We start from the raw sequence: 21,258 nt of genomic DNA on the forward strand, positions 1-21,258 counted from the left end.
TGAAAATGTTTTTGTAATTGAGGAAAATATTTCATGGTGCTCATTTCCAAATCTTTAGTAAAGATGTCAAGTTTTTTCATAAATATTTTGATATTTTCAAACATCATTAATGCAATTTGTCCATGTCCCTGAAGTTTTTTATTCAGTTCATTGAAATGCTGAGTGATATCACATAAGAACATTAAATCATTTAGCCAATCTATATTTGAAAATTCGTCATAACTATTGTTTTTTTCATTCAAAAAGAGCTTTATTTCGTCTAATAAAATGACGATTAAGAACTTGGCCGCAACTGAGCCATCGAACATTGTTATATGTCAAAATCCCAGAATATTGGCACTCAATTTCCTCTAATAATTGTGCAAATTCTCGCTTATTAAGTTTATAAAGTTGATAACTTTAATTACAACTGGTATCACATTAGACGCGTACGTCAAGTCTGCCTCTTAGTCCAATACTGCGAGAGTACGAGCTGTTAACTTTTTACTAGCCCGATACATCTCCGTTCTTCAATGCAACGACAAATCGCGCCAAGTTTGTCAAAATGTAATGAGTCACCCACACGCGTAGTTTAATACAAATAGAATACTGTTTGCCGACGCGCGACGTCCACATTCCACTTGGATTTTTGTTATTTTTTATTTATATATTTTATTTATTTTTTTATAAATCTGACATTACATATTTATATTTTATAATTGTTTAATATTTTCGATTATCTTTTCTCTCTGTTATAATTAAAAAAAGTGGGCCAATATTACAATAAACGCGTGCGCGTGGGTTACTTACAAAGCCTTCGTGGGTCAGATACTGACCCACGTGTCATAGGTTCGCCACCACGGGATTAGATAAATAAAAATATATACTTGACTTAATTATGTAGAATGAAGATTTTTACTTTATTTTTTTTTTTTATGCTGATTCTAATGAACTTTCTTTTTTGCATCATTTTATCAAGGCCAATGATAATAATATTTTTTCAATTCCATTCAGGGATAAGCTTCCACCAAGACCTCCAGGCCAAAGGACAGAGCCAGAAAACAACCCTGTGGTAATGTATATATATATATTTATTATAATATGAGTATATATTTATATTTGGCTATATGTTCAGTTTACTAAAATTTAAATTACCGAAAATAGCTTGAACAGTTCATTTAAATACCATAAATAACATTATGTAAATATAATAGTAATAAAGTATTATTGGCATGAAATTGACTTCCAAGATTTAAATTTACAAATTATTTCTTGGTAAAGTGATATATTATCTCCGCCTATGCACCAACTGAGACTAGCCTGGACCCGACCAAGAATAACTTCTACAACCAGCTCCAACATACGCTGGATTCAATTCCACAGACAAAAGTGATCATCCTCTCAGGGGACTTTAATGCCCACATTGGCATGGATAGATCTGGTTGGGAAACAACAATGGGCAAGTTTGGCCATGGGAAGATCAATGACAACGGACTACGTTTGTTGTCCTTTGCCGCATCTAACAACCTGATCATCGGAAATAGCCATTTCCAGCACCCTCAAAAACATCAACTTACATGGCGAAATCCATCTGGCAAGGACTCAGCAATCCTGGACTACATTCTGATCAATGCCCGATTTCGCTCATCACTCATGGATGTTCGTGCCATGAGGGGACCTGATTGCGGATCTGATCACTACCTCATCCGGGCTAAGGTGTAGCTCAAATTACGGCATGCAAAAAGGTCATCTCGGTCAGCCAAGCTGGACTGGAGGCAGCTAATGAATGCTGCCAACAAAGGGGCATATCAGATCGCCTTATCCAACCGCTTTGAGACGCTAGCCGTGCCCGAGGATATAAATGAAGAAGAAAAGCAGATCTCTGATGCCATCCTGGAATGTGCCAAGCCCCTATGTCCACCTGCCCGACGTCAAACGCAACCATGGATATCAGATGAGTGCCTCGACCTCGTGGACAAACGGAAACAGGCAAAGCTGGTCGACTTTGAATGGTACCGGCAGCTAAACCGAGAAGTCCGACAGAGGATGACAGCAGAAAGAGAAGCATACTGGAACCAAGTGGCAGACAATCTTGAAGTGGCAGCATCCAAGAATGAGTACCGCACTCTCTACTGCACCCTCAGATGTCTGAGTGGAAAGACCAAATTGACTAGTGACAACATCAAGAATGCTGATGGGACCTTCGTGCGATCACCATCCGAACGCCTGCAACGGTGGAGTGAATTCTTCAAAGCATTGTATAATCACGACCCACCTCAGGGACCGCCAGAAGCCGCACTATCGATCGATCCCCCTGAAGTCTCCATGGTCGATGTTGAGCCTACAGCAGAAGAAGTGAAAGCAGCCATACAATCCCTAAAGAATGGCAGGGCACCAGGAGTGGACCAAGTCACCACAGAAGCGATCAAAGCCGGGGGGAGATGTACTGCTTCGCCGACCACACTCACTCCTCAAAACCATCTGGTGCACTGAACAAATTCCGCTAACATGGAGGAAAGCCATTATCGTACCGATCCACAAGAAAGGCGATAACCGGGATTGCAAGAACTACCGTGGCATCAGCCTCCTTTCCATCATCGGAAAGGTCTTTATGAAGATCATGCAGTCAAGGCTGTAAAAACATCGCGAGCAAACCAGTCGAGAAGAACAGGCGGGATTTAGACCCGGGCGAGGATGCTGTGATCAAATCTTTGCCATCCGTCAGCTGATGGAGGAGAGGATCCGGTGTGGACAGCGAACCGTCATTGTTTTCATTAACTTTATAAGTCTGTTTTCGACTGTGTCCATCGGCCTGCCTTATGGAAACTACTAGAGGTCGAACATGTACCTCGAAAAGTCATCACACTCCTCCAAACTGCATATAACGGTTTAACCAGCCAGGTGCATATCCAGAACGATTTATCTGAAGAATTTACCATCCAAACTGGAGTCCGCCAAGGGGATGTAGCCTCCCCGTTGCTTTTCAACATCATGGTTGATGCCATTATGAGGCAAGCATTCAGAAACAGACCGGGCATACAATATGACAAGGATCACTATGTGACTGACCTGATGTTTGCCGATGATAGTGCTATCTTTGCTGGTAACGACTCTGAAGCCACGGACATCCTCTACGACATTGTCCGCATTGCTCGGCTATACGTTTGAAGATCAATGCTGATAAGACAAAGGCCCTGACAACAGATGGGTCGCAAGCCACCATCTATCTCAAAGGCGTCCAGATCGAGCAAGTGCAGGACTTTAAATACCTTGGGTCGCTGGTCCAGGAGAAGAAAGTTGCATCCACCATGGAAATCCACAGCAGAATTGGACAGGCGGCCACTGCGTTCGCCTCGCTCACATGGTGTCTGTGGAAGAGGACCAACATTTCCTCAAAGACTAAAATCCAACTCTTCCGGACTTTGATCCTGCCCATTCTCCTTTACCGATCAGAAACATGGATTTGTCTCAAGCTAGATTTAAACAAACTTGAGGTATTCCAAATGCGATGCCTGCGGCAGATTTTGGACATCTCACTTCTTGACCGCATCACTAATGATACCATCCACACCAGATGCCAACAGCAACCAACCATTGCCGACCAAATCCAGAAGCGAAGGCTTAGATGGTTTGGCCACGTATGTAGAATGGGCACAAACAGAATACCATCCACACTCCTTTGGAGACAACGACCCACCCAATGGAGCATCCAACGGACCGCGCCTAGGAAAACGTGGGCCAAGCAAGTGGAAAATGACTTGAAGAGCCGACGTCTCGACCTTAACCAGGCCAGGACTGATGCCATGGATCGTAAAGTATGGAAGAACACAGAGCAAGTCCGAAACCCTGCGGCACCTACAGCAGCATACTGGTTGCGTGGTCAACCGCCTCCCCCAGCTGCCAGCTAAGGACCAAGAAGAAGAAGAAGAAAGTGATATATGGCTTACCTATATATATATATATTACTTATCCTGTATATACATATAAATGGGTAGAAAAATTGCCTGAGGTGTTAATTACATATTATATAATGTGAGAAGTTAAAAGCATTAGTGACAGCAATATAGGCATATAGTTCAAGTTATATTTTGCAGTAGCATCATCTTCTACTCCATTGCATGCTAGCTGGAGTAGTCTGGCAATTATGATAATAAAAAAAAAAGGGGTGAAATATAGTAGATGTTGAAAGTGAAGAAGAAAAGGCATAAAAACAACTCTGGATTTATTAGGATTACCAGTCCCAAATAAGACTAGTTTGCCTTATTTCTAATACTAGCTTATTAAATTACTGTCTAAGTTCTGTGAAAGTAGCAGTTGTTGAAATTCATTGAGTTTGTTTTTCAGACTTGGAATACTTTATCCAAAAAACTGCATTTATAGAAAGTTTCCACAATCAATTGGGATCAAGTTTGAAGAAGTGTCGATCACTGTAAAAGTTTTTGACAGTGATTATTCTGACACTGCCTGACAGTCAATAATCTTTGTGAGTCGAGCAGATAGAAGGAATGCTAAAAAGTGGTCAGTAAATCAAACTGCCAAATTTTTGGAGTGTATTTCAGCACTGTTGTTTTGACCTTTTTGTCATCTGTTATGCTCAGCATGGCAACTTTTGTATTTAGTTGGCAATATGTGTATGAAGGGAGGCAATCATTGCACTGGTTGCAGTGCATGTGCAAGGAAAGGACATCCTTTGTTGATGCACTGCAATGCTACAAAACTTCAGATTCTGAGTATCAGTAATTGCAGACAGCAGCCAGAAGAGTATAGGGATTGTTAACAGAATTGAATACATTCTAAAGTAGTCAGAAATGCACAAAATAAAAGTGATTACTATAAAAAATAATTTATAGGATGCAATTGCAAGGCTGCCATTACCAGATGGCTGTTGCCACCGCCTCCGTAGCCAGGTGGGAAGGAGCAGCAATGCGTAGCACACGTTTCTTGATTAGACTGGGGTTCGAGCCCGGCACCACCAAATACGGAGGGTGTGGAAAGGTCAGGGAATGACTACCGCTTATCCCAGAGCAATATGGCCTTAGTTGCTAATGCTCCTAAAAACCAAATAACTAACTAAATAACTAATAACTGTTGCCACCTCTGTAATGTGGCCAGCTTCAGATATTGACCGAACATGTCTTTGTTACCAAAAAAAAGAAAAATAAATAAATTGACTACACTAATCCCTTAATGAAATTTAAATATATCCAAGTTAACTATGGGTTCTCCTTTAACCTTTATCACTGCAAAAAAGGTCTAGCTTTTTGAATTACTTCCCAAATTTCACACTGTAAACATTGAAAATTGTGCTGATGTTCTTAAAGAATTGAAAGTAAATGCAACTGAAGTTCATTAGAACAATTTATTTAGTTCCTGTAAATTTTCTTGTTGAACAGATTCAGTCCTTTATCAGTATAACTCCAGTTAGCAGTTTCCTTTCTAGATTAAGACAAACTTTTCAATATTTCCTGCTTTGTTGAACATAGCTCCACTTCTACAACCATTTGATTTAAATGGAGAGTGGTGCATTTTAATTTGCAGTTATGACTGTATTAGTCCTTAAACAGTATTTATTGTTGCAAAGTGCATTTAACAGTAATGTTTAACCATTCAGCCAGATGTTAATTTGCACTGTAGGACTCGTTAATCTGCTGGGAATTAAATTATCCAAGTCAATGTCTGTGTCCCTAACTTAGTTTCCACTGTTGCATGAAACTAATATTCCAACAAGGCAGTATATCTGAACTTAACCGTGTGTGATCCTCTTGACTTTCTTTGCTGACAAAAATAAATAGTCATTAATCAGACCAAGTGTTTTTATATTCAGCAACTTGTGGCTAATTCTCAGCTAATTAAATTAGTATTTAATTTTTAAACTTTGTGCTTGCTATTCATATATCCTATTGCATTCTACATTTCTTTAAATATTCTTGTGCCACGTGACAGACAGTGCCTAACTACATGTTTGCTACTGTTAGGTTAGGTGGAAATTTGCTCTATGAAATTAATACAAGCAGCATACTTACAATTAATAGCAAACAAGTAAATATTACATTAGTTTCTTATTTAGGTGTTTTTTTTCTCTTCATAAACAGTCATATGATTTAGCTTCACTTCTAATATCTGACAATAAGCACTGAGGTAAAACATGATATAAAGGAATTAATTATTTACGCAGACAAACAGTAAATCCTTAGAAAGTTAATAAGGTTGTATGCTAGTAAATATTAATTTTCACCATCTGACAGTTTACATGTATGAACTTTGGAAATACATGGCACATGAAAACTTTCAGGTGGTGAAAAGTTTGTATTGTATCTATTTTGTAGTTTCTGGTTGATACGACCTGTGCTTTTTGGCTGGTGAGTATTCTATTTCTGATATTATCTTTATTGTAAAAGCTGTAAAAATTTGAAGTGAGAGCCTTAGATCTTAGAATCTCACAGATTAGTCAAAATTTCGACTTAGACTTTGCTGTATTTCTGAAATTTGGTACAGTAATACCCTGAAGTTACGCAATAGGTGGGTCCAACGAAAATCGCTTAAGTCGAATTCGCGTAAGTCGGGGTACAACTTTGCATATAAATACATATAAATTTTGTTTAATTGGGACCAAGGACTAACAAAAACACTAGTTTAGAAGAAAAATATTTAATAAAATTGCAGTTATTTATACATATTAATACAAAATATGTATTAAAAAAAATAAATGAGTTACGTAAAAAAGTTATTTCGATGTTGATGGCTTCATAAAATCTAACAAATTCGTGTGACAACACAGCGCCTTTTTTTTTCACGCAGAATTTCTTCGTAGCAAGTTAATTTTTTTATTCCTTGCTTTGTAGCTATAACGCGTTCTTCGTTGGAGTCTGTGTTCTTAAATTTTTAAGCCCTTTTCAATTGAGCTGAGACCTGTCAAACTTGCAATTGTCATGTGCTTTTCTGGTAGAACTGTGTCCGAAGTGTCGGATACTTCAGTGACGTTTTGCTCACGCATCTCTATGAGCTCATTCATTGTCAGCTCTTGACTATGTGAATCCAACAGCTCGTTGACATCATCACCATTGACTTCCAAATCTAATTGCCTGGCAAGATTAACAATTTCTTCTATCACATGAGCGACATGATCAGTTTCTGGTGTTGTTTTAGTCTCGTTTTTAAAAAAAAATGAACAAAGTTTCTTCCAGAGACCAATGTTTTTTTTTGTGAATTTCATCCCAAGATTCTTCAATGATTCTTACGGCATCTAAAACATTGAATTGTTTCCAAAAGTCTTTAACAGATATCTCACTATTTTGTCTCCTAGGTTCATTCAGACGTGCAACCGAACGCCTCGTAGTAAGCCTTGAATGTTTTGATGACTCCCTGGTCCATTGGTTGAAGCAAGCTGGTTGTGTTTGGAGGCAAAAACACAACTTTCACACGTGGGTCGAAATTAATTAGGGTGGCAGGAGGGTGACCGGGTGCATTGTCAATAAGAAGCATCACTTTAAATGGAATCTGTTTAGACTTGCAATAATGTTCGACTTCGGGTATGAAGTGGTGACCAAACCAGTCCTCAAAAACGGAAGCTGTCACCCAAGCTTTATGATTTGACTTCCAAATCACTGGTAAGCTAATTTTAGATATACACCAAACGAAAAAATCAAGAACCGTGTAACTTCGAGTTTGCCTAAGTCGGGGTATTACTGTATTATAGAAAACCAGCATTGTGAAGGGCATAATTACTGAAAGCAAACTTATGCAGCATCAGCCAAAAAAAAAAAAAAATCCCTCCCATTTCACTCCTCCATTTGTTCCAAATGCCTGTCCAGCTCAGCCTTAAATTCATTTAAGGTTGAAATGTTGTTATTATCATTGTTATCGTCATCCTTGTGGGGGGGGGTCCACCCTGTGACAGGTACTGGTACCAAATGCGCAGGGTGGTTGCTATGTCTGGCTGTTATTGTTGTTGATCGAGGAACTCTCTGATTATCCCACAGGTATTCATGATTGCAATTTTCTGGAGTTTCTTGTAGGTGTTTTCTTGGAGACCTGTTGTTACTAGCCTTATGTAGGGTCTTTGTCACCATATTGGTGGTTGACACAATGATCAGGATAGCTGTTACTTGTTCCATATGCTACACATCTTTGATCTCCTGTCTTAGGTCTGTGTACTTCCTGATATTTTTCTTGTGGGTTTTTGGAGGTTGCCAGTGTTGGACACTTCTGTGTCAATCAGATAGGTAACCTTTTCTTTCTTTCTTGTTGACAAGGGTTGTCTGGTCTGTTGTGCAGGATTGGCTTGTCCGTTATTATGGCATGGTCCCAGTACAGCTTGTGGGTTGAGGTCTCCAGTATGGCCAGGGTTTGTACTTGTAATACAGTACACTTTCTTTGATGAATTGTTATTTCCTCACTACCTTCTGATATATTATCTTGATGACCTGGTCATGTCTGTGAGTATACTCTGTCTGGGTGATCACCCTGCATCCTGCAGTGATGTTTTGGATCATTTCTGAGGCCAGGTAGCATTGTCGACATGTCATCTGTCACTCCAGGTTCCTTGGCAATGGTATTTTTTATAGTTTCTGTTGTTAATTACCTGGCCTTGGATGGTGAGCATAAAACCTTCAGTCTCAGGGAAGAGGGTTAGAGTGGCACTGTGTTTTTTTGGAAGTAATCCTTCAGCTTCTCTGTCATTTTCTTTTGTGCTCGATGAGGTCTATTAAGCCCCTTCCTCCTTTCCAAGCTATGGTCAATCTCTCTATGGCTGACTTTGGGTAGCATTGGCAGCTCTTAGTCATCATTGTCCTTATTTTCTCATGATCTCCTGCAGCTTGGTGTTAGTCCATTCTATGATTCCAAAGGAGTGTTAGCACTGGGACTGCATAACTGTTTATGGCTTTTACTGTGTTCCTTCCATTCAGCTTTGCTTTGAGCAGGCTTCTGAGTCTCCACCATTATTATTATTAGTAGTAATAGTAGTAGCAGCAGCAGCAGCATGCGATACTTGAAAGCAAGCTTATAAAGCATCAGCAAAACAAACCCTCCCATATCACTTGCCTATCCCCTCCAGTGATTTGTCTAGTTGTTTCTTGAATTTATTTAAACTGCTAACTTCCATAACAACAACAACAGATGGAAGTTTGTTCTAACAATCAACCACCCACTAGCTGGCTAAAGGCAAGCCTCCACACATTTATCCTGCAACCTTCCATCCGTAATTTGAATTTGTCCCCCTCGTGTGTGTAGTCTGAGCAAGAGGAAGAAGCCTTAAGCACCATAATCAGATCACCTCATAGGTGTCTATTCTCCAGATACTGCAGTTTGCAGAACTGAAGCCTCATGGTAAGACCACTGTTTCGTTCTCTTCACCAATCTCGTTGCTCTTCTCTGCACACTTGCCAGCAGATCCTTCCTAAAATGAGGCCTCCAGGTCTGTGTGCAGTACTCAAGATGTGGCCTAACCATTGCCTTATACAGTGGGATAATCTTGTATATAATGGGATATACAAGAACCAAAGTTCTTGTATACGTCTATCAGCCTATCTGCATTGCTCAGAGAACTTCATATCTGACTGCATAATTATCCCCAGATGTTTTTCATTTTCCACTATCCTAAGTGTTGGGCATTAATCTGGGATTACTGCTACTCATATGCAGTACTTTGCATTTGTCAGTGTTAAACTTCAACTACCATTCCTCAGCCCATCCATTTAAATTTTTTAGATCTTGTTGCAGTAGCTTACCCTGATTACGGTCATTAACTCCCAAGCCAACATTTGCATCATTTGCGAACTTAGACATTAAGCCTAATATACGTTCATCAATATCATTAATAAATATAGAAAATGACAAAGGAACTGGATGCAAAAAATAATTTTGATATCAAACACTTGGATTTCAGGAAAGTTTTTGATACTATTTCACATAAAAGACCCAGGGGAGGACTCCACTAATGTTATTAGTGGAGTCTCCCAGGGTTCAGTGCTGAGCCTCCACTAATAACATTAGTCCATGAAGAGTAGTGTCCATTAATAACCATCCCTTTATTCAGAGCAGTAACTTGTCCTTAATTCCACACTGCTCCAATTTGTACAGCATTCTATTATGTGCAATAGTATCAAAAGCTTTCCTGAAATCCAAGTATATGATATCAAAATTATTTTTTGCATCGCATCCATTTCCTTTGTTTCTCATCACAGTATCCAATCAGATTGGTCAGACAAGATTGTCCCTTAACAAATCCATGCGGTGAGTTCAGTATAATTGCATTCCTATCTAAATAGTCCTGTATTACTTCTTTAACTCTATTTTCCCTGGAACCAAAGTTAAGCTAACAGGTCTAGATCGTAGATATAGCTTAGCTTAATTTTATTGGTTTGGGCATTAATCTGGGATTACTGCTACCCATATGCAGTACTTTGCATTTGTCAATGTTAAACTTCAACTACCATTTCTCAGCCCATCCATTTAAATTTTTTATATCTTGTCTTGTTGCAGTAGCTTACCCTGACTACGGTCATTAACCACCCCGCCAACCTTTATCATTTGCAAACTTAGACATTAAGTCTAATATACCTTCATCAATATCATTAATAAATATAGAAAATGACAAAGGAACTGGATGCAAAAAATGGTAACAGGTCTGTAATTACTCATGTCATAATGGAGCAGCAAAGCAAATTTGGCATCCACAACAATCATAACATATTATTCACCTCAGTACAGCTTTTCCTGAGCAACAAAATTATTAGCATATCAGTAAACCAAGCTTGCACTCTTTCGTAGTAGTGACCCAGGATACTGCACCCTTATGACCACTACAGAATGCATCACTGCCTCATCAGTAGCAGCTCTAAACTTTGCTATAAATATCTGTTTACTATGTATGGCTGCTTTATAGCTCAATTTTTTTAAAATTTTTTTAATTTAATATTTATATTCACTGTATGTGTTGGGATACTAGTAGGATTCCACCTCCCCCACCCTAAAAAAAGTAAGATTGTGGAAGATTCTCTCTCTCACACACACTCACACAACAAAAAGAGCAGCTATAGCTTCCTGGAACAGTGTTGTTTCCTCATTATCAGTAAACTCACATTATAATGTGATTGAATGATTCCTTGGTAATCATATCTAGAAAGATACCTGAATTTTAAATTTTAGAGGTCTTTTGTGACCTCTATAATTTAAGATTTCTATAGTAAAACATGGTAAAACTAATTTCACATCTGAAACTTTGATAACTAGACTTGGCCCTAAACTACATGTGGTCTCAGTGTTTTCTCTTCCCCTTCTTTAATTAATATCAATACCATGTATGTTCTTTAAACAATACATTAAGACCCTTGTTCTGTTCCATAGAACAGAAATATAATGGATAATAAGGGAGCTCACAGTTCCAAGATGACCTCTGAAATTAGCTCACTGAAAGTATGAAAACCTCAGTGTTACAGAGAACACTGACGTTTTCTTATGTTTAGTGAGTTAATTTGAGTTAATTTCTGGCGATGAAATTGATGGTAAGGTAAACACAGATAAACAAATTACAAATGACCATTTTTTTTTTTTTTTTTTTTTTTTATTTTAGCAAACCTTTGGAAGTTTTGGATTTGGGGATGGAGGATTCCATATGTCGTTTGGAATTGGTGCCTTTCCTTTTGGATTTTTTGCATCTTCTTTCAATTTTGGAGATGGAAGGCCTCCTCCAGGTAAGCCATTACTGGATTAGGATTTGTCACTGAATTTCAGAGGTGTTTTTTTTTTTTTTTTTTAGGTCAGCATGAATTACTCTTCGAGGGATCCATTGGTGGTTATCAGTTTTTTTTTTCAGCTCCTTAAATAGGTAATATAATTCAAAAATGGGTGTAATATACAAGCAAGGTTTGGATATACTATCAGAATGTACTAACAGGCATTAAAAAAAAGAACATTTATCAGGTATTCCAAAGAAAACTTGTTAATGGAAATATGAGTACTGTATAAAGTTCTGAAGTGAGGTTCCATTAGAATAAAGATATTCAACTTCTGATCATGGGGTGGAGACAATGTATTTGGCTATAGGTTGCACAGTCATGATATGGAATGAAGACTGATGACTTGTGACTAGAATATGCAGTGCTGCTTACTATGGGGAAAAAAAGATGAGAAATATTTGTGATGTCACATGTGACATTTACTCTATAGCCCATGAGTAGTTGGTGATGGAAAGGAATGAAGAACAAGTTCAAGAATAATTATAAGTGAGAGTTTAATTCGTCTTTGTTGGATGTCTGTTACTCAATGCCAAGCATCCAACTTTGTCATTGCAGTCGTCAGTGTTATAATAAGTCTTGAAAAAAGAGCCTGGGGAGGTTTTAAACATTGACTGTGTACTTGAATTAATTTTTAGGAATTTTTTTTTAAAATTGATGAGTCAATGTTTTCTTTAAGATTTTAAAATGTTCACTAATACAGTCAATACAGAACAGAAGCATCAGTTGTCGGGACCTGTGTTTTAAAGTAAGGAAACCCAAACACTAAGGAAGAGTGATTGGTTTTGAATAGAAATACCCTACCCTCTTCTGGGGAATTTTCAGTCAAGGGTATAATTGACAATATTTTTTACTCTAAAGCAGTGTTCCACAACCTTTTTCTCTTCATGGTACGCCTTAAGTTATTCATGACACAACACGGCACATCAAAATGTTAATCCCCCAAAAAGCATAGTTTACACCAGTGTTAATATAAATATGCTATAAGTCACAATAGAATAAATTTTATTGTTTCAACAATCCAACAGAAATTGGCTCATGCATATTAACATTTTATGAACCCTAAATCACTGTGCAAAGCCACAAAAAAAAAAAAAAAAAAAATTCTATTAGTATTAAGCCAGAAAACTATGCAAACTATGCATACCTTTAATGTGATACTTGTGCCTGCTTTGCTGAACACAAACGGCTGATGTGTGGTGGAATCAGCCGTCTTGACAATACAAGCCTCATTTCTTCAACAATGGATCTGAGTCTCTCCCTCTTTGATGTTTTAATTTCAATCAAGGTTGAAAAGCCTAGTTAACAAAAATATGTAGTTGATAATGGTAATAACACATTAATTGCCATCTCGGAGCTAGCCAGGTATTCTTTCCTTATCGATTACCAAAGTTGTCCAACTGAACTTCATGATGTTTTAATTGCAATGTTCTGTCCGCCTTCAGATCTGTTAGTTCCTCTTGTACATTCATCAGAAGACATTTTGCATCCACAACAAATGGATCAAAAACCCAGTCAAATTCTTTAATGCTCTCTCCAAAATAATCCTTTAACTTCTGCTGCAAGTTATCTAAATGTTCTTTAATGAAGTCCATCACCACTTTATTACCAGCAGAAAGTGGCCATACAGTTGGGAACATCTTAGATGATCTATTTGCAATGTGTTGTATCCAAAAATCCAGCTTAATCTGAAAGCTTTGGATCTTATCCATACTCGTAAAAAGATTTTCGTTCTTGCCTTGCATTTTTCGGTTCAGCTCATTCAAGTGAACGAAAATATCGGAAAGATATGCCAACTTAGCCACCCAATCGTCATCTGCAAATAATTCTGCATACTCACGCCCCTCAACTGTTAAAAATGTCTATACTTCCTCCTTAAGTTCAAAAAGGCACGTTACCACATGACAACCACCATATTTCTGTATGTAGCAAGAGTGTAGTGTATTCAGATCCCATTTCCTGACACAAAACAGAAAAAAGCTGCGAATTGAAGGGCCATGATTTGATGAAGTTAACGACTTTAACTACTTCATCCAGCACAACTTTCAGAGCAGATGGCAAAGACTTCATGGTGAATAAGACAATGGTCACATTGTGCACTTTAGCTACAAAGCCTTTAACTTGGCCTGTCATGGAAGCAGCTCCATCTGTGCAAACATTAACACAGTGGTTTTCAACCGGGGTGCCTCAACAACATTCCAGGGGTGCCACGTAATTTGGGGTTAAGTTAATTAAACTTATTATTTTTTTTTTAAATTTATATATTTATTTCATTATAAAAAGGTGTACGGTATCTATTTAATTTTGTGGTGATCTATAATTGATGTTTATTTAGTACCTCTATATAAAGAATAAAATTATTATATATATATATACAGTCGAACTTCCCTATAACAAATTCTATAAATCCAGCGAAAAAATTCGTTATAGAGAAATTTCGTTATACAGAGAATATCTTTTTTATTAGAAATTTTTATTTAATTAGAAAATGAAAATGAATCTACATTTATTTTTAATGTATTTTATTTCAAAAACACTTATTTAAATTACGCTTACACAATTTTCGCCAGTAAGTATCACAAATTTAAAAAAATCCGTAATTTTCGTTTGCACAGTACAATTAAAAAATGTCTGATTCTCAAAGAAAACCTCACATTTGTTCAGAGCATTAAAAACATTATCAGGAACATTTTCACAAAACTGTAGACCCATACGAACCGTTTTAAAAGCGTTAATCATTTCTTCTTGAGTTGGCTTTTCTACGGGTTGTTCTGATGTGTCTTCAGCGTCATCGTTAATTTCTTCGTGATCATGGTCGTGTCTAGCACTGTTCAGTAGTATTTCATCTTCATTTGGATGTTCTGTTGTAGTCAGGTCTTGATCTACATAAACATAACTATCCAGTGTTATTTCATTTTCGATGTTTCCGGACGATTCTAATATTTTCCAAAAGTTTTTCAGTTGTGAAAGGGGCAGTTCATCTTGTTCATCCAGTTGATGTTCGACTTCTGCATTCAATGCAAATCCCGCTTTCGAAAAACAATTTTGAATAGTGTATTCAGTGACATCGTTTGTCCAAACTTTTGCCAGTTCAGAGATGCAATCTCTAAGGTTAATTGTAACTTCCAAGTTTCTATTTTCTGATAACGCATTGACAATCTTCATTATTATTCTCTTTCGATAATGAAATTTAAAATTTTTAATTATGCCTTGGGCCATTGGCTGGAGTTTTGACGTCACGTTTGGTGGTAAAAACAATAACTTCACACTTAAGTTTGGCAGAAATACTGTCAGGATGTGCTGGACAGTTGTCAGTTACCAACACGATTTTCCTTTTTTCTTTTGTTATACGCTTGTCTAGTTTTAATATCCAGTCTTCAAAGATATCACTGGTCATCCATGCTTTTTTATTAAAGGTGTAGTCAACTTCCAAAGATTTTGTGCCTCTAAAACAGCTTGGGTTTTTTGATTTTCCGATTACTAAAAGTCTTAATTTTTCACTTCCTGTCATATTTGCTCCAACTAGCACAGTGATTCTTTCTTTGCTTTGTTTTCCGCCAAAACATTTATCATCTTTAAAAGCAAGAGTTCTATTCGGTAAACATTTAAAGAATAAACCCATTTCGTCAGCATTAAAAACATCCTTAGGTTCATATTCTTCCAAAATCTTCTTTAAGGTATTGTTCCTCCAACTGTTGCAATCTTCTTCACTTACATTAACACTTTCTCCACAAATAACCTTTTCCACAATTCTGTGGCGCTTCTTAAATTTATCTAGCCACCCAGTGCTCGCATTAAATTCTGTATGTCCCAGGGACTGTGCAAATTTCAGAGCTTGTTGCTTAATTATTGGACCCGATATTGGTATATTCTTTTCACGTATCATTTGCACCCATTTTAGAACAGCTTTATCAACATCTTCGTATATACACAACTTAATTCGCTTCTTGTCTGCTGCTCCTTCAATTGCATTTAAAATTGATTCTCGATTTTTTAAAATCGTAGATAAGCTGCTTGCAGGTATGCCATATTTCTCCGCAATATCTTTTTTCTTAAAACTCTGGTCAATATCATGAAGGATCTTTACTTTATCATTAATACTTAAACATTTTCTCTTCGACATTTTTTCCCCAAATGTAAAAATCACTGGACTGTAGCTCTTGCCGATACATACACCGCAAACTTCGCTGCGCTGGCCATATAGTGAATTGTTAGTACAGGTACCGCCTACTCAATAACGTTTGCTTGCCAATTCAACAGTATCACGTGACTTTTCCTATCAATCACTTTGAAGAAATATACGACTTTCATTCATATATAAAATTTACGGTTAATGTATGCTGTATGTTACTTTTCAAAAAAAAAAAAAAAAAAAAAAATACAAGAGCATATAGCCTATGTGATTGATGACAAATTGTTCTAAAAGAACTAAATAAAAAAAAAATTTTTTTTCATGAAAACCATCTACTAGGAGTCCAGTTAGATGAGAACGGACATATCATATAATGATTGACAGGAAGGTCACGTGGTACGGTTGAGGTGAGAAGCGAATGTCACTCAGTAGGCGTTCGTTACTAAAAATCGACTGTGCCATCATTCTATGTATTGCCGCCGCAGCACGCTAAAGGCTTACCGCAGCGAATTTCGTTTTCCCCTGAGCCAACATCAATTTACAAATCTATCCTATTTATTGTAAAGTTTATGACCACTTTTAAGAAAACCCATTTGGTTTTATAACTGTAACAAAAATGAAACAAAGACCTTCCTACGGGCGTCAATGACCACAAGTATTCACTAAAAGAATGATTAATTCCAGATGCTAATGCGTAATTTCGGAGGGAAGGAGGTCGTATATTTTTAAAAATTCGTTATAGAGAGACTAACACTTCGCTATATGGGGTTAATTTTACATGTAATTTCGTTTCAAGGTGCAATGTTTTGCGAAAAAATTCGTAATATAGAGAAATTCGTTAAATAGAAGTTCGTAATAGAGAAGTTCCACTGTATATATATAATTTGCATTATGAATTGTATTTTGTTTGTTTATAGTTATATTATTGTAATAATATCATATAACATTTTTTTAATATATATATATACACATATACATTTCTGTATTTATTGATGAAGGTATAGCAGGCTTGCAGATGATACGAAGGTTGGCAGGGTTGTTAATAACACTAATGACAGTAAGCTACTGCAACAGGATCTAGAAAATTTGAGCAGATGGGCTGAGAGGTGGCAACTGAAGTTTAACATTGGCAAATATAAGTACTGCATATAGGTAACGGTAACTCCAGAGTAATATATCAACTGCGTGGTACTACACTCAGGGTGGTGGAGAGTGAAAGGGACCTAGGGGTAGTTGTGTTTTCTGAGTAGTTCAGACAGTCTGCAAGAGTAGCTCATAGGGTCTTGTCAATGATATACAGGAATTTTTATAGCAGATAAGGATGTGATTATCCCCTTGTATAGGGCAATCAATGGTTAGGTACACCTTGAGTACTGTATACAGGTTTGGAGGCCTCATTTTAGGAATGAGTACAGAGAAGGGCAAGAAGATTAGTGAATGGAAGAAAGGGTTGGTGTTATCAAGAAAGGCTTAAGTTCTGCAAATTGCAGCTTCTGGAGACTAGGCACCTGTGAGGTGATCTAATTAAGGTGTGTAAGATCTTGATTGGATTGTGCAAGCTCAATGCTAATGGGATTCTTCCTCTTGCTCAGATTACTCACCTGAGAGGACATAAATTTAAATTGAGGAAAGATAATTGCAGAATAGATGTGCAGAATTTGCCTTTAGCCAGTAGGTGGTTGATAGTGGAAGGTCAGCAACTTAAATAAGTTCAAGGCAGAACTAGACAAACATTTGGAGCGAATGGATGGGTGAAATGGGAAGGGTAGTTTTTTTTTTTTTTTTTTGGCTGATTCTATGTAAGCTTGCTTTCTTGCATCATATGCCCTGCTAATGCTAATTACATTTCTCTCTCTAATCTATTGCTTTAGGGTTTCATAATATAAAACAATAAATTAACTATATACAAAAAGTGATGGGTAAAAGTCTTCATTCATAATGCAAAATATATAATTTTGGTTAATTTTAACAGGATTGGTCATTCTTCTGACAAAATCAGCAATCAACCCCCCCCCCCCCAAGTTAAACAAGCTTCCACTACCCCAGATACTACTGAGGACCAATTTGTTGAGCTCCACCATACCTTTTCCTTCCTTCTACACAATTAATCTCAGGCTCTTTGTTATTTTACAGGAAATGACTTTTTGTAAACTGCTAAACAAAATATTATAGCTTGTTTACCTTTTGCTGTAAGCCTGTTACCACTCAGAAAAACATTGCTCTGAGATTTAGCATCTTGGGGGGGGGGCCACACTGGCCATAGGTGCCGATGTGCCTAAAAAATTCCCAAACAAACAATCTTAGGGGTTTTGTATGTTGCAGATGAACTTTCCAACTCTGACAAACCTGGGGCCTGATCCTTGCCAGTTTTTGAGTTAAGTTATGCTACTGAAAAAATTCTCTTTAAAAAAGGTACCATAAACAACAGATGAACCAAGTGTCATGGAGAGAAATATCAATTGAGAAAGCCAAATTTCACACTACAACTTTACCAGAGTCCCATTGTTGAGTTTCTTTAACAATGCAGCTGGCCATAGGTGCCGATGTGCCTAAAAAATTCCCAAACAAACAATCTTAGGGGTTTTGTATGTTGCAGATGAACTTTCCAACTCTGACAAACCTGGGGCCTGATCCTTGCCAGTTTTTGAGTTAAGTTATGCTACTGAAAAAATTCTCTTTAAAAAAGGTACCATAAACAACAGATGAACCAAGTGTCATGGAGAGAAATATCAATTGAGAAAGCCAAATTTCACACTACAACTTTACCAGAGTCCCATTGTTGAGTTTCTTTAACAATGCAGCTGGCCATAGGTGCCGATGTGCCTAAAAAATTCCCAAACAAACAATCTTAGGGGTTTTGTATGTTGCAGATGAACTTTCCAACTCTGACAAACCTGGGGCCTGATCCTTGCCAGTTTTTGAGTTAAGTTATGCTACTGAAAAAATTCTCTTTAAAAAAGGTACCATAAACAACAGATGAACCAAGTGTCATGGAGAGAAATATCAATTGAGAAAGCCAAATTTCACACTACAACTTTACCAGAGTCCCATTGTTGAGTTTCTTTAACAATGCAGCTTTTGCCACAATAGGAGGTGACCTACATTTCTGTTAACCATCAGTTGTCACTGCTTTTCTTTTAGGAACCATATGGGCAAATACAAATGGATGAATGTTGATGTGTCATAGTGTTTATAAACATGATATATAAAAATTGTTTAGTGTTCTTTGAATGTGTTACATTAGCCTAAGGCTTCATATAATAATTGCGAGATCCAGTAATCCATAGTTAATTATCACTGAGTTTGCTAACCTAGTTCACAAATAGTAGCAGACAATCCCATGATCTACTGATTCCCTCATGTGGTGGGGGAAATCAGTAGGTCATGCTCACTAAAATCTTGTGGCTTTAAGGTGAAACCTGCACCCTAAAGTCAGCTGTGATTGTGCACGGTGTAGATTTCTGATACATTTCTTGGGTAAGTTGCTAACCTTCAGGTGGTTTGCTAGATTCACCCATTTTCCTAAACATGGTGGGATAATGGATTTGGGAGTTTCAACTCTGTATGTATAAATATTAACATGTGTGTAATAATGTGTTTTATTTTAATTATTTTATTTATTTATTTATTTTTTAAAGCTCCAGGAACTCCTGAATATACTGAAGACCAATTCCTATCAAAAGTTTTCTTTATAGTTGCCCTCCTGTTTATCTTCTGGCTTCTGATAGCATGACTGAAATAAGCATGGCACCGGTTGTTCTTTCTAATTTTCAGAGTTTGTTATACAAGCATTTAAAGCAACTGTATTGGGACCCTACTGTACATTTTAATTCTGTTTGTTCTGGAAAAAGGACTTGTGTTATATATTCCAATAAGAATTATGTTAGAGTTATTAGATATTGAATATCCATTACAGTTTGGCTGAGTAAATAAAAGAATCTTGTGTACAGATTTTATATCTTCAAATAAGAATTTGTAAATTAGTTTTCTTGACAGTGTTATTAAGAGACTGATTCAGTTTAGTTTCCTGTGTATCTGTTCAGAACTTGACACCAGGCAGGAATGTTAATAAAATCTTGAAATTCTTAGTCAGTTATGCTTTTGCTGCACTTTAATTCATTATCACAACCAATATCATTTCTGTACCCTTTCTTTGTGAAGGTGCTAAAAAAAGTTAATTTCTTTTACATACTTTAAGGATTGATTTTATTTATTTGTTGTTATAGTTAAGACCATTACATAATTGCTTGTTTAATTTATGGACAAACAATGTAATTAAACTGAAATCAAAACTTAATTTTAAATAAGAGTTTGAAAATATCGAAAATATTGAAGGCATTTTCAGCTTGAACAAGTTGACTGCCAATTACATTGGCCTAAAGTTTTCTTAAAACAAATTGCTAAATTAAAATAATCTGTCACATAGTATTCTGTTTCATCCATATAAATCTCAATTTCTTTTTTATGAGAATATATCTTGCTGAGAATCTGAATTGTTCATTAACACAATTTAAATATGTAAATTATGTGTATTCTTTGTGTAAAGTTCTATAACTTATAAAATCTCTACAGGCAAATTTTAATTGTCATCATCCGGCTTTGTATATAACTTTTATAATCTGATGAATGGAGCATTAACCTTTCACTATGTACTTTTCTGATTACTTACAGTAAATAAATAAGTATATCGGCCTATAATAATTGGTTTTTTTTTTTTTTTTAATAAACAACTGACAAAGAAAAAACGTTTCCAGAAATTCACTCCTGATTGTATAGAGACTGAACATTTGATTTTTGCTGTTGATTTTTATATATATACAAACTTAACACATACAGTCACAAAAATATACAGTGAAATTTTTTTTATTGCTTTGCTTTCTAATCTTTCCTGATGACAGTCAGCAGAGCATCTGACATTAAGCTCATTTATATGCAAGTCCATTTTCTATTGTGATTAAAATATTTAACATATTTTAAATATGTTAAAGGAACCAAAAACACACTATATTCAGATATAGCATTTACACTACATACAATAACTTTTCAAGAATAATAGAATTTGTTTGTTCAACAACTTATCAGATACAAGAGAAAATTCAATTTTGATTCAATGAATTAAATTCTAACAGGGGAAAAGGAAAGGTATTTTATCTGTGGTGGCGGACAAATGTTTTGCACTACATTGTAGGTTGCAGAAATGTTCGAAATGCATTTGTCAGATGGGATATATAGCTCTATGGATGAAATCTAATAAAAAGACTCCGCCTGATATACTTAATTAGAATAAATATCTTCCCAAAGGGTAAATTACGTAAGTAATAAAAATATGAGAAATCATGACAACCAAACATACATTTTATTTATTGCATTTACAGGTACAAACTGAAATGACAAGTTAATATAACAGTATTA

General features: G+C 36.5%; 1 protein-coding gene across 2 annotated transcripts in view; it reads left to right on the forward strand.

The window, feature by feature from the left end:
• The window catches only part of LOC150087265 (E3 ubiquitin-protein ligase RNF185-like), an 81,191-nt gene extending 61,026 nt beyond the window's left edge, over positions 1-20,165 (forward strand). Inside the window, exons 4-6 of one of the 2 annotated variants that reach the window (XM_090371106.1) lie at positions 994-1,048; positions 11,552-11,672; positions 19,485-20,165. In XM_090371106.1, the coding sequence (XP_090227232.1) occupies positions 994-1,048; positions 11,552-11,672; positions 19,485-19,579 (271 nt within the window). In that variant the 3' untranslated portion in view covers positions 19,580-20,165. Of the gene's footprint in view, positions 1-993; positions 1,052-11,551; positions 11,673-19,484 lie in introns of both variants that reach the window. The other variant, XM_090371105.1, reaches the window with a different exon arrangement.
• Positions 20,166-21,258: the final 1,093 nt, after the last annotated feature.

The sequence above is a fragment of the Mastigoproctus giganteus genome, chromosome 4, assembly GCF_048544385.1.
Source record: "Mastigoproctus giganteus isolate SK-2022 chromosome 4, ASM4854438v1, whole genome shotgun sequence".
Taxonomy (NCBI): Eukaryota; Metazoa; Arthropoda; class Arachnida; order Uropygi; family Thelyphonidae; genus Mastigoproctus; species Mastigoproctus giganteus.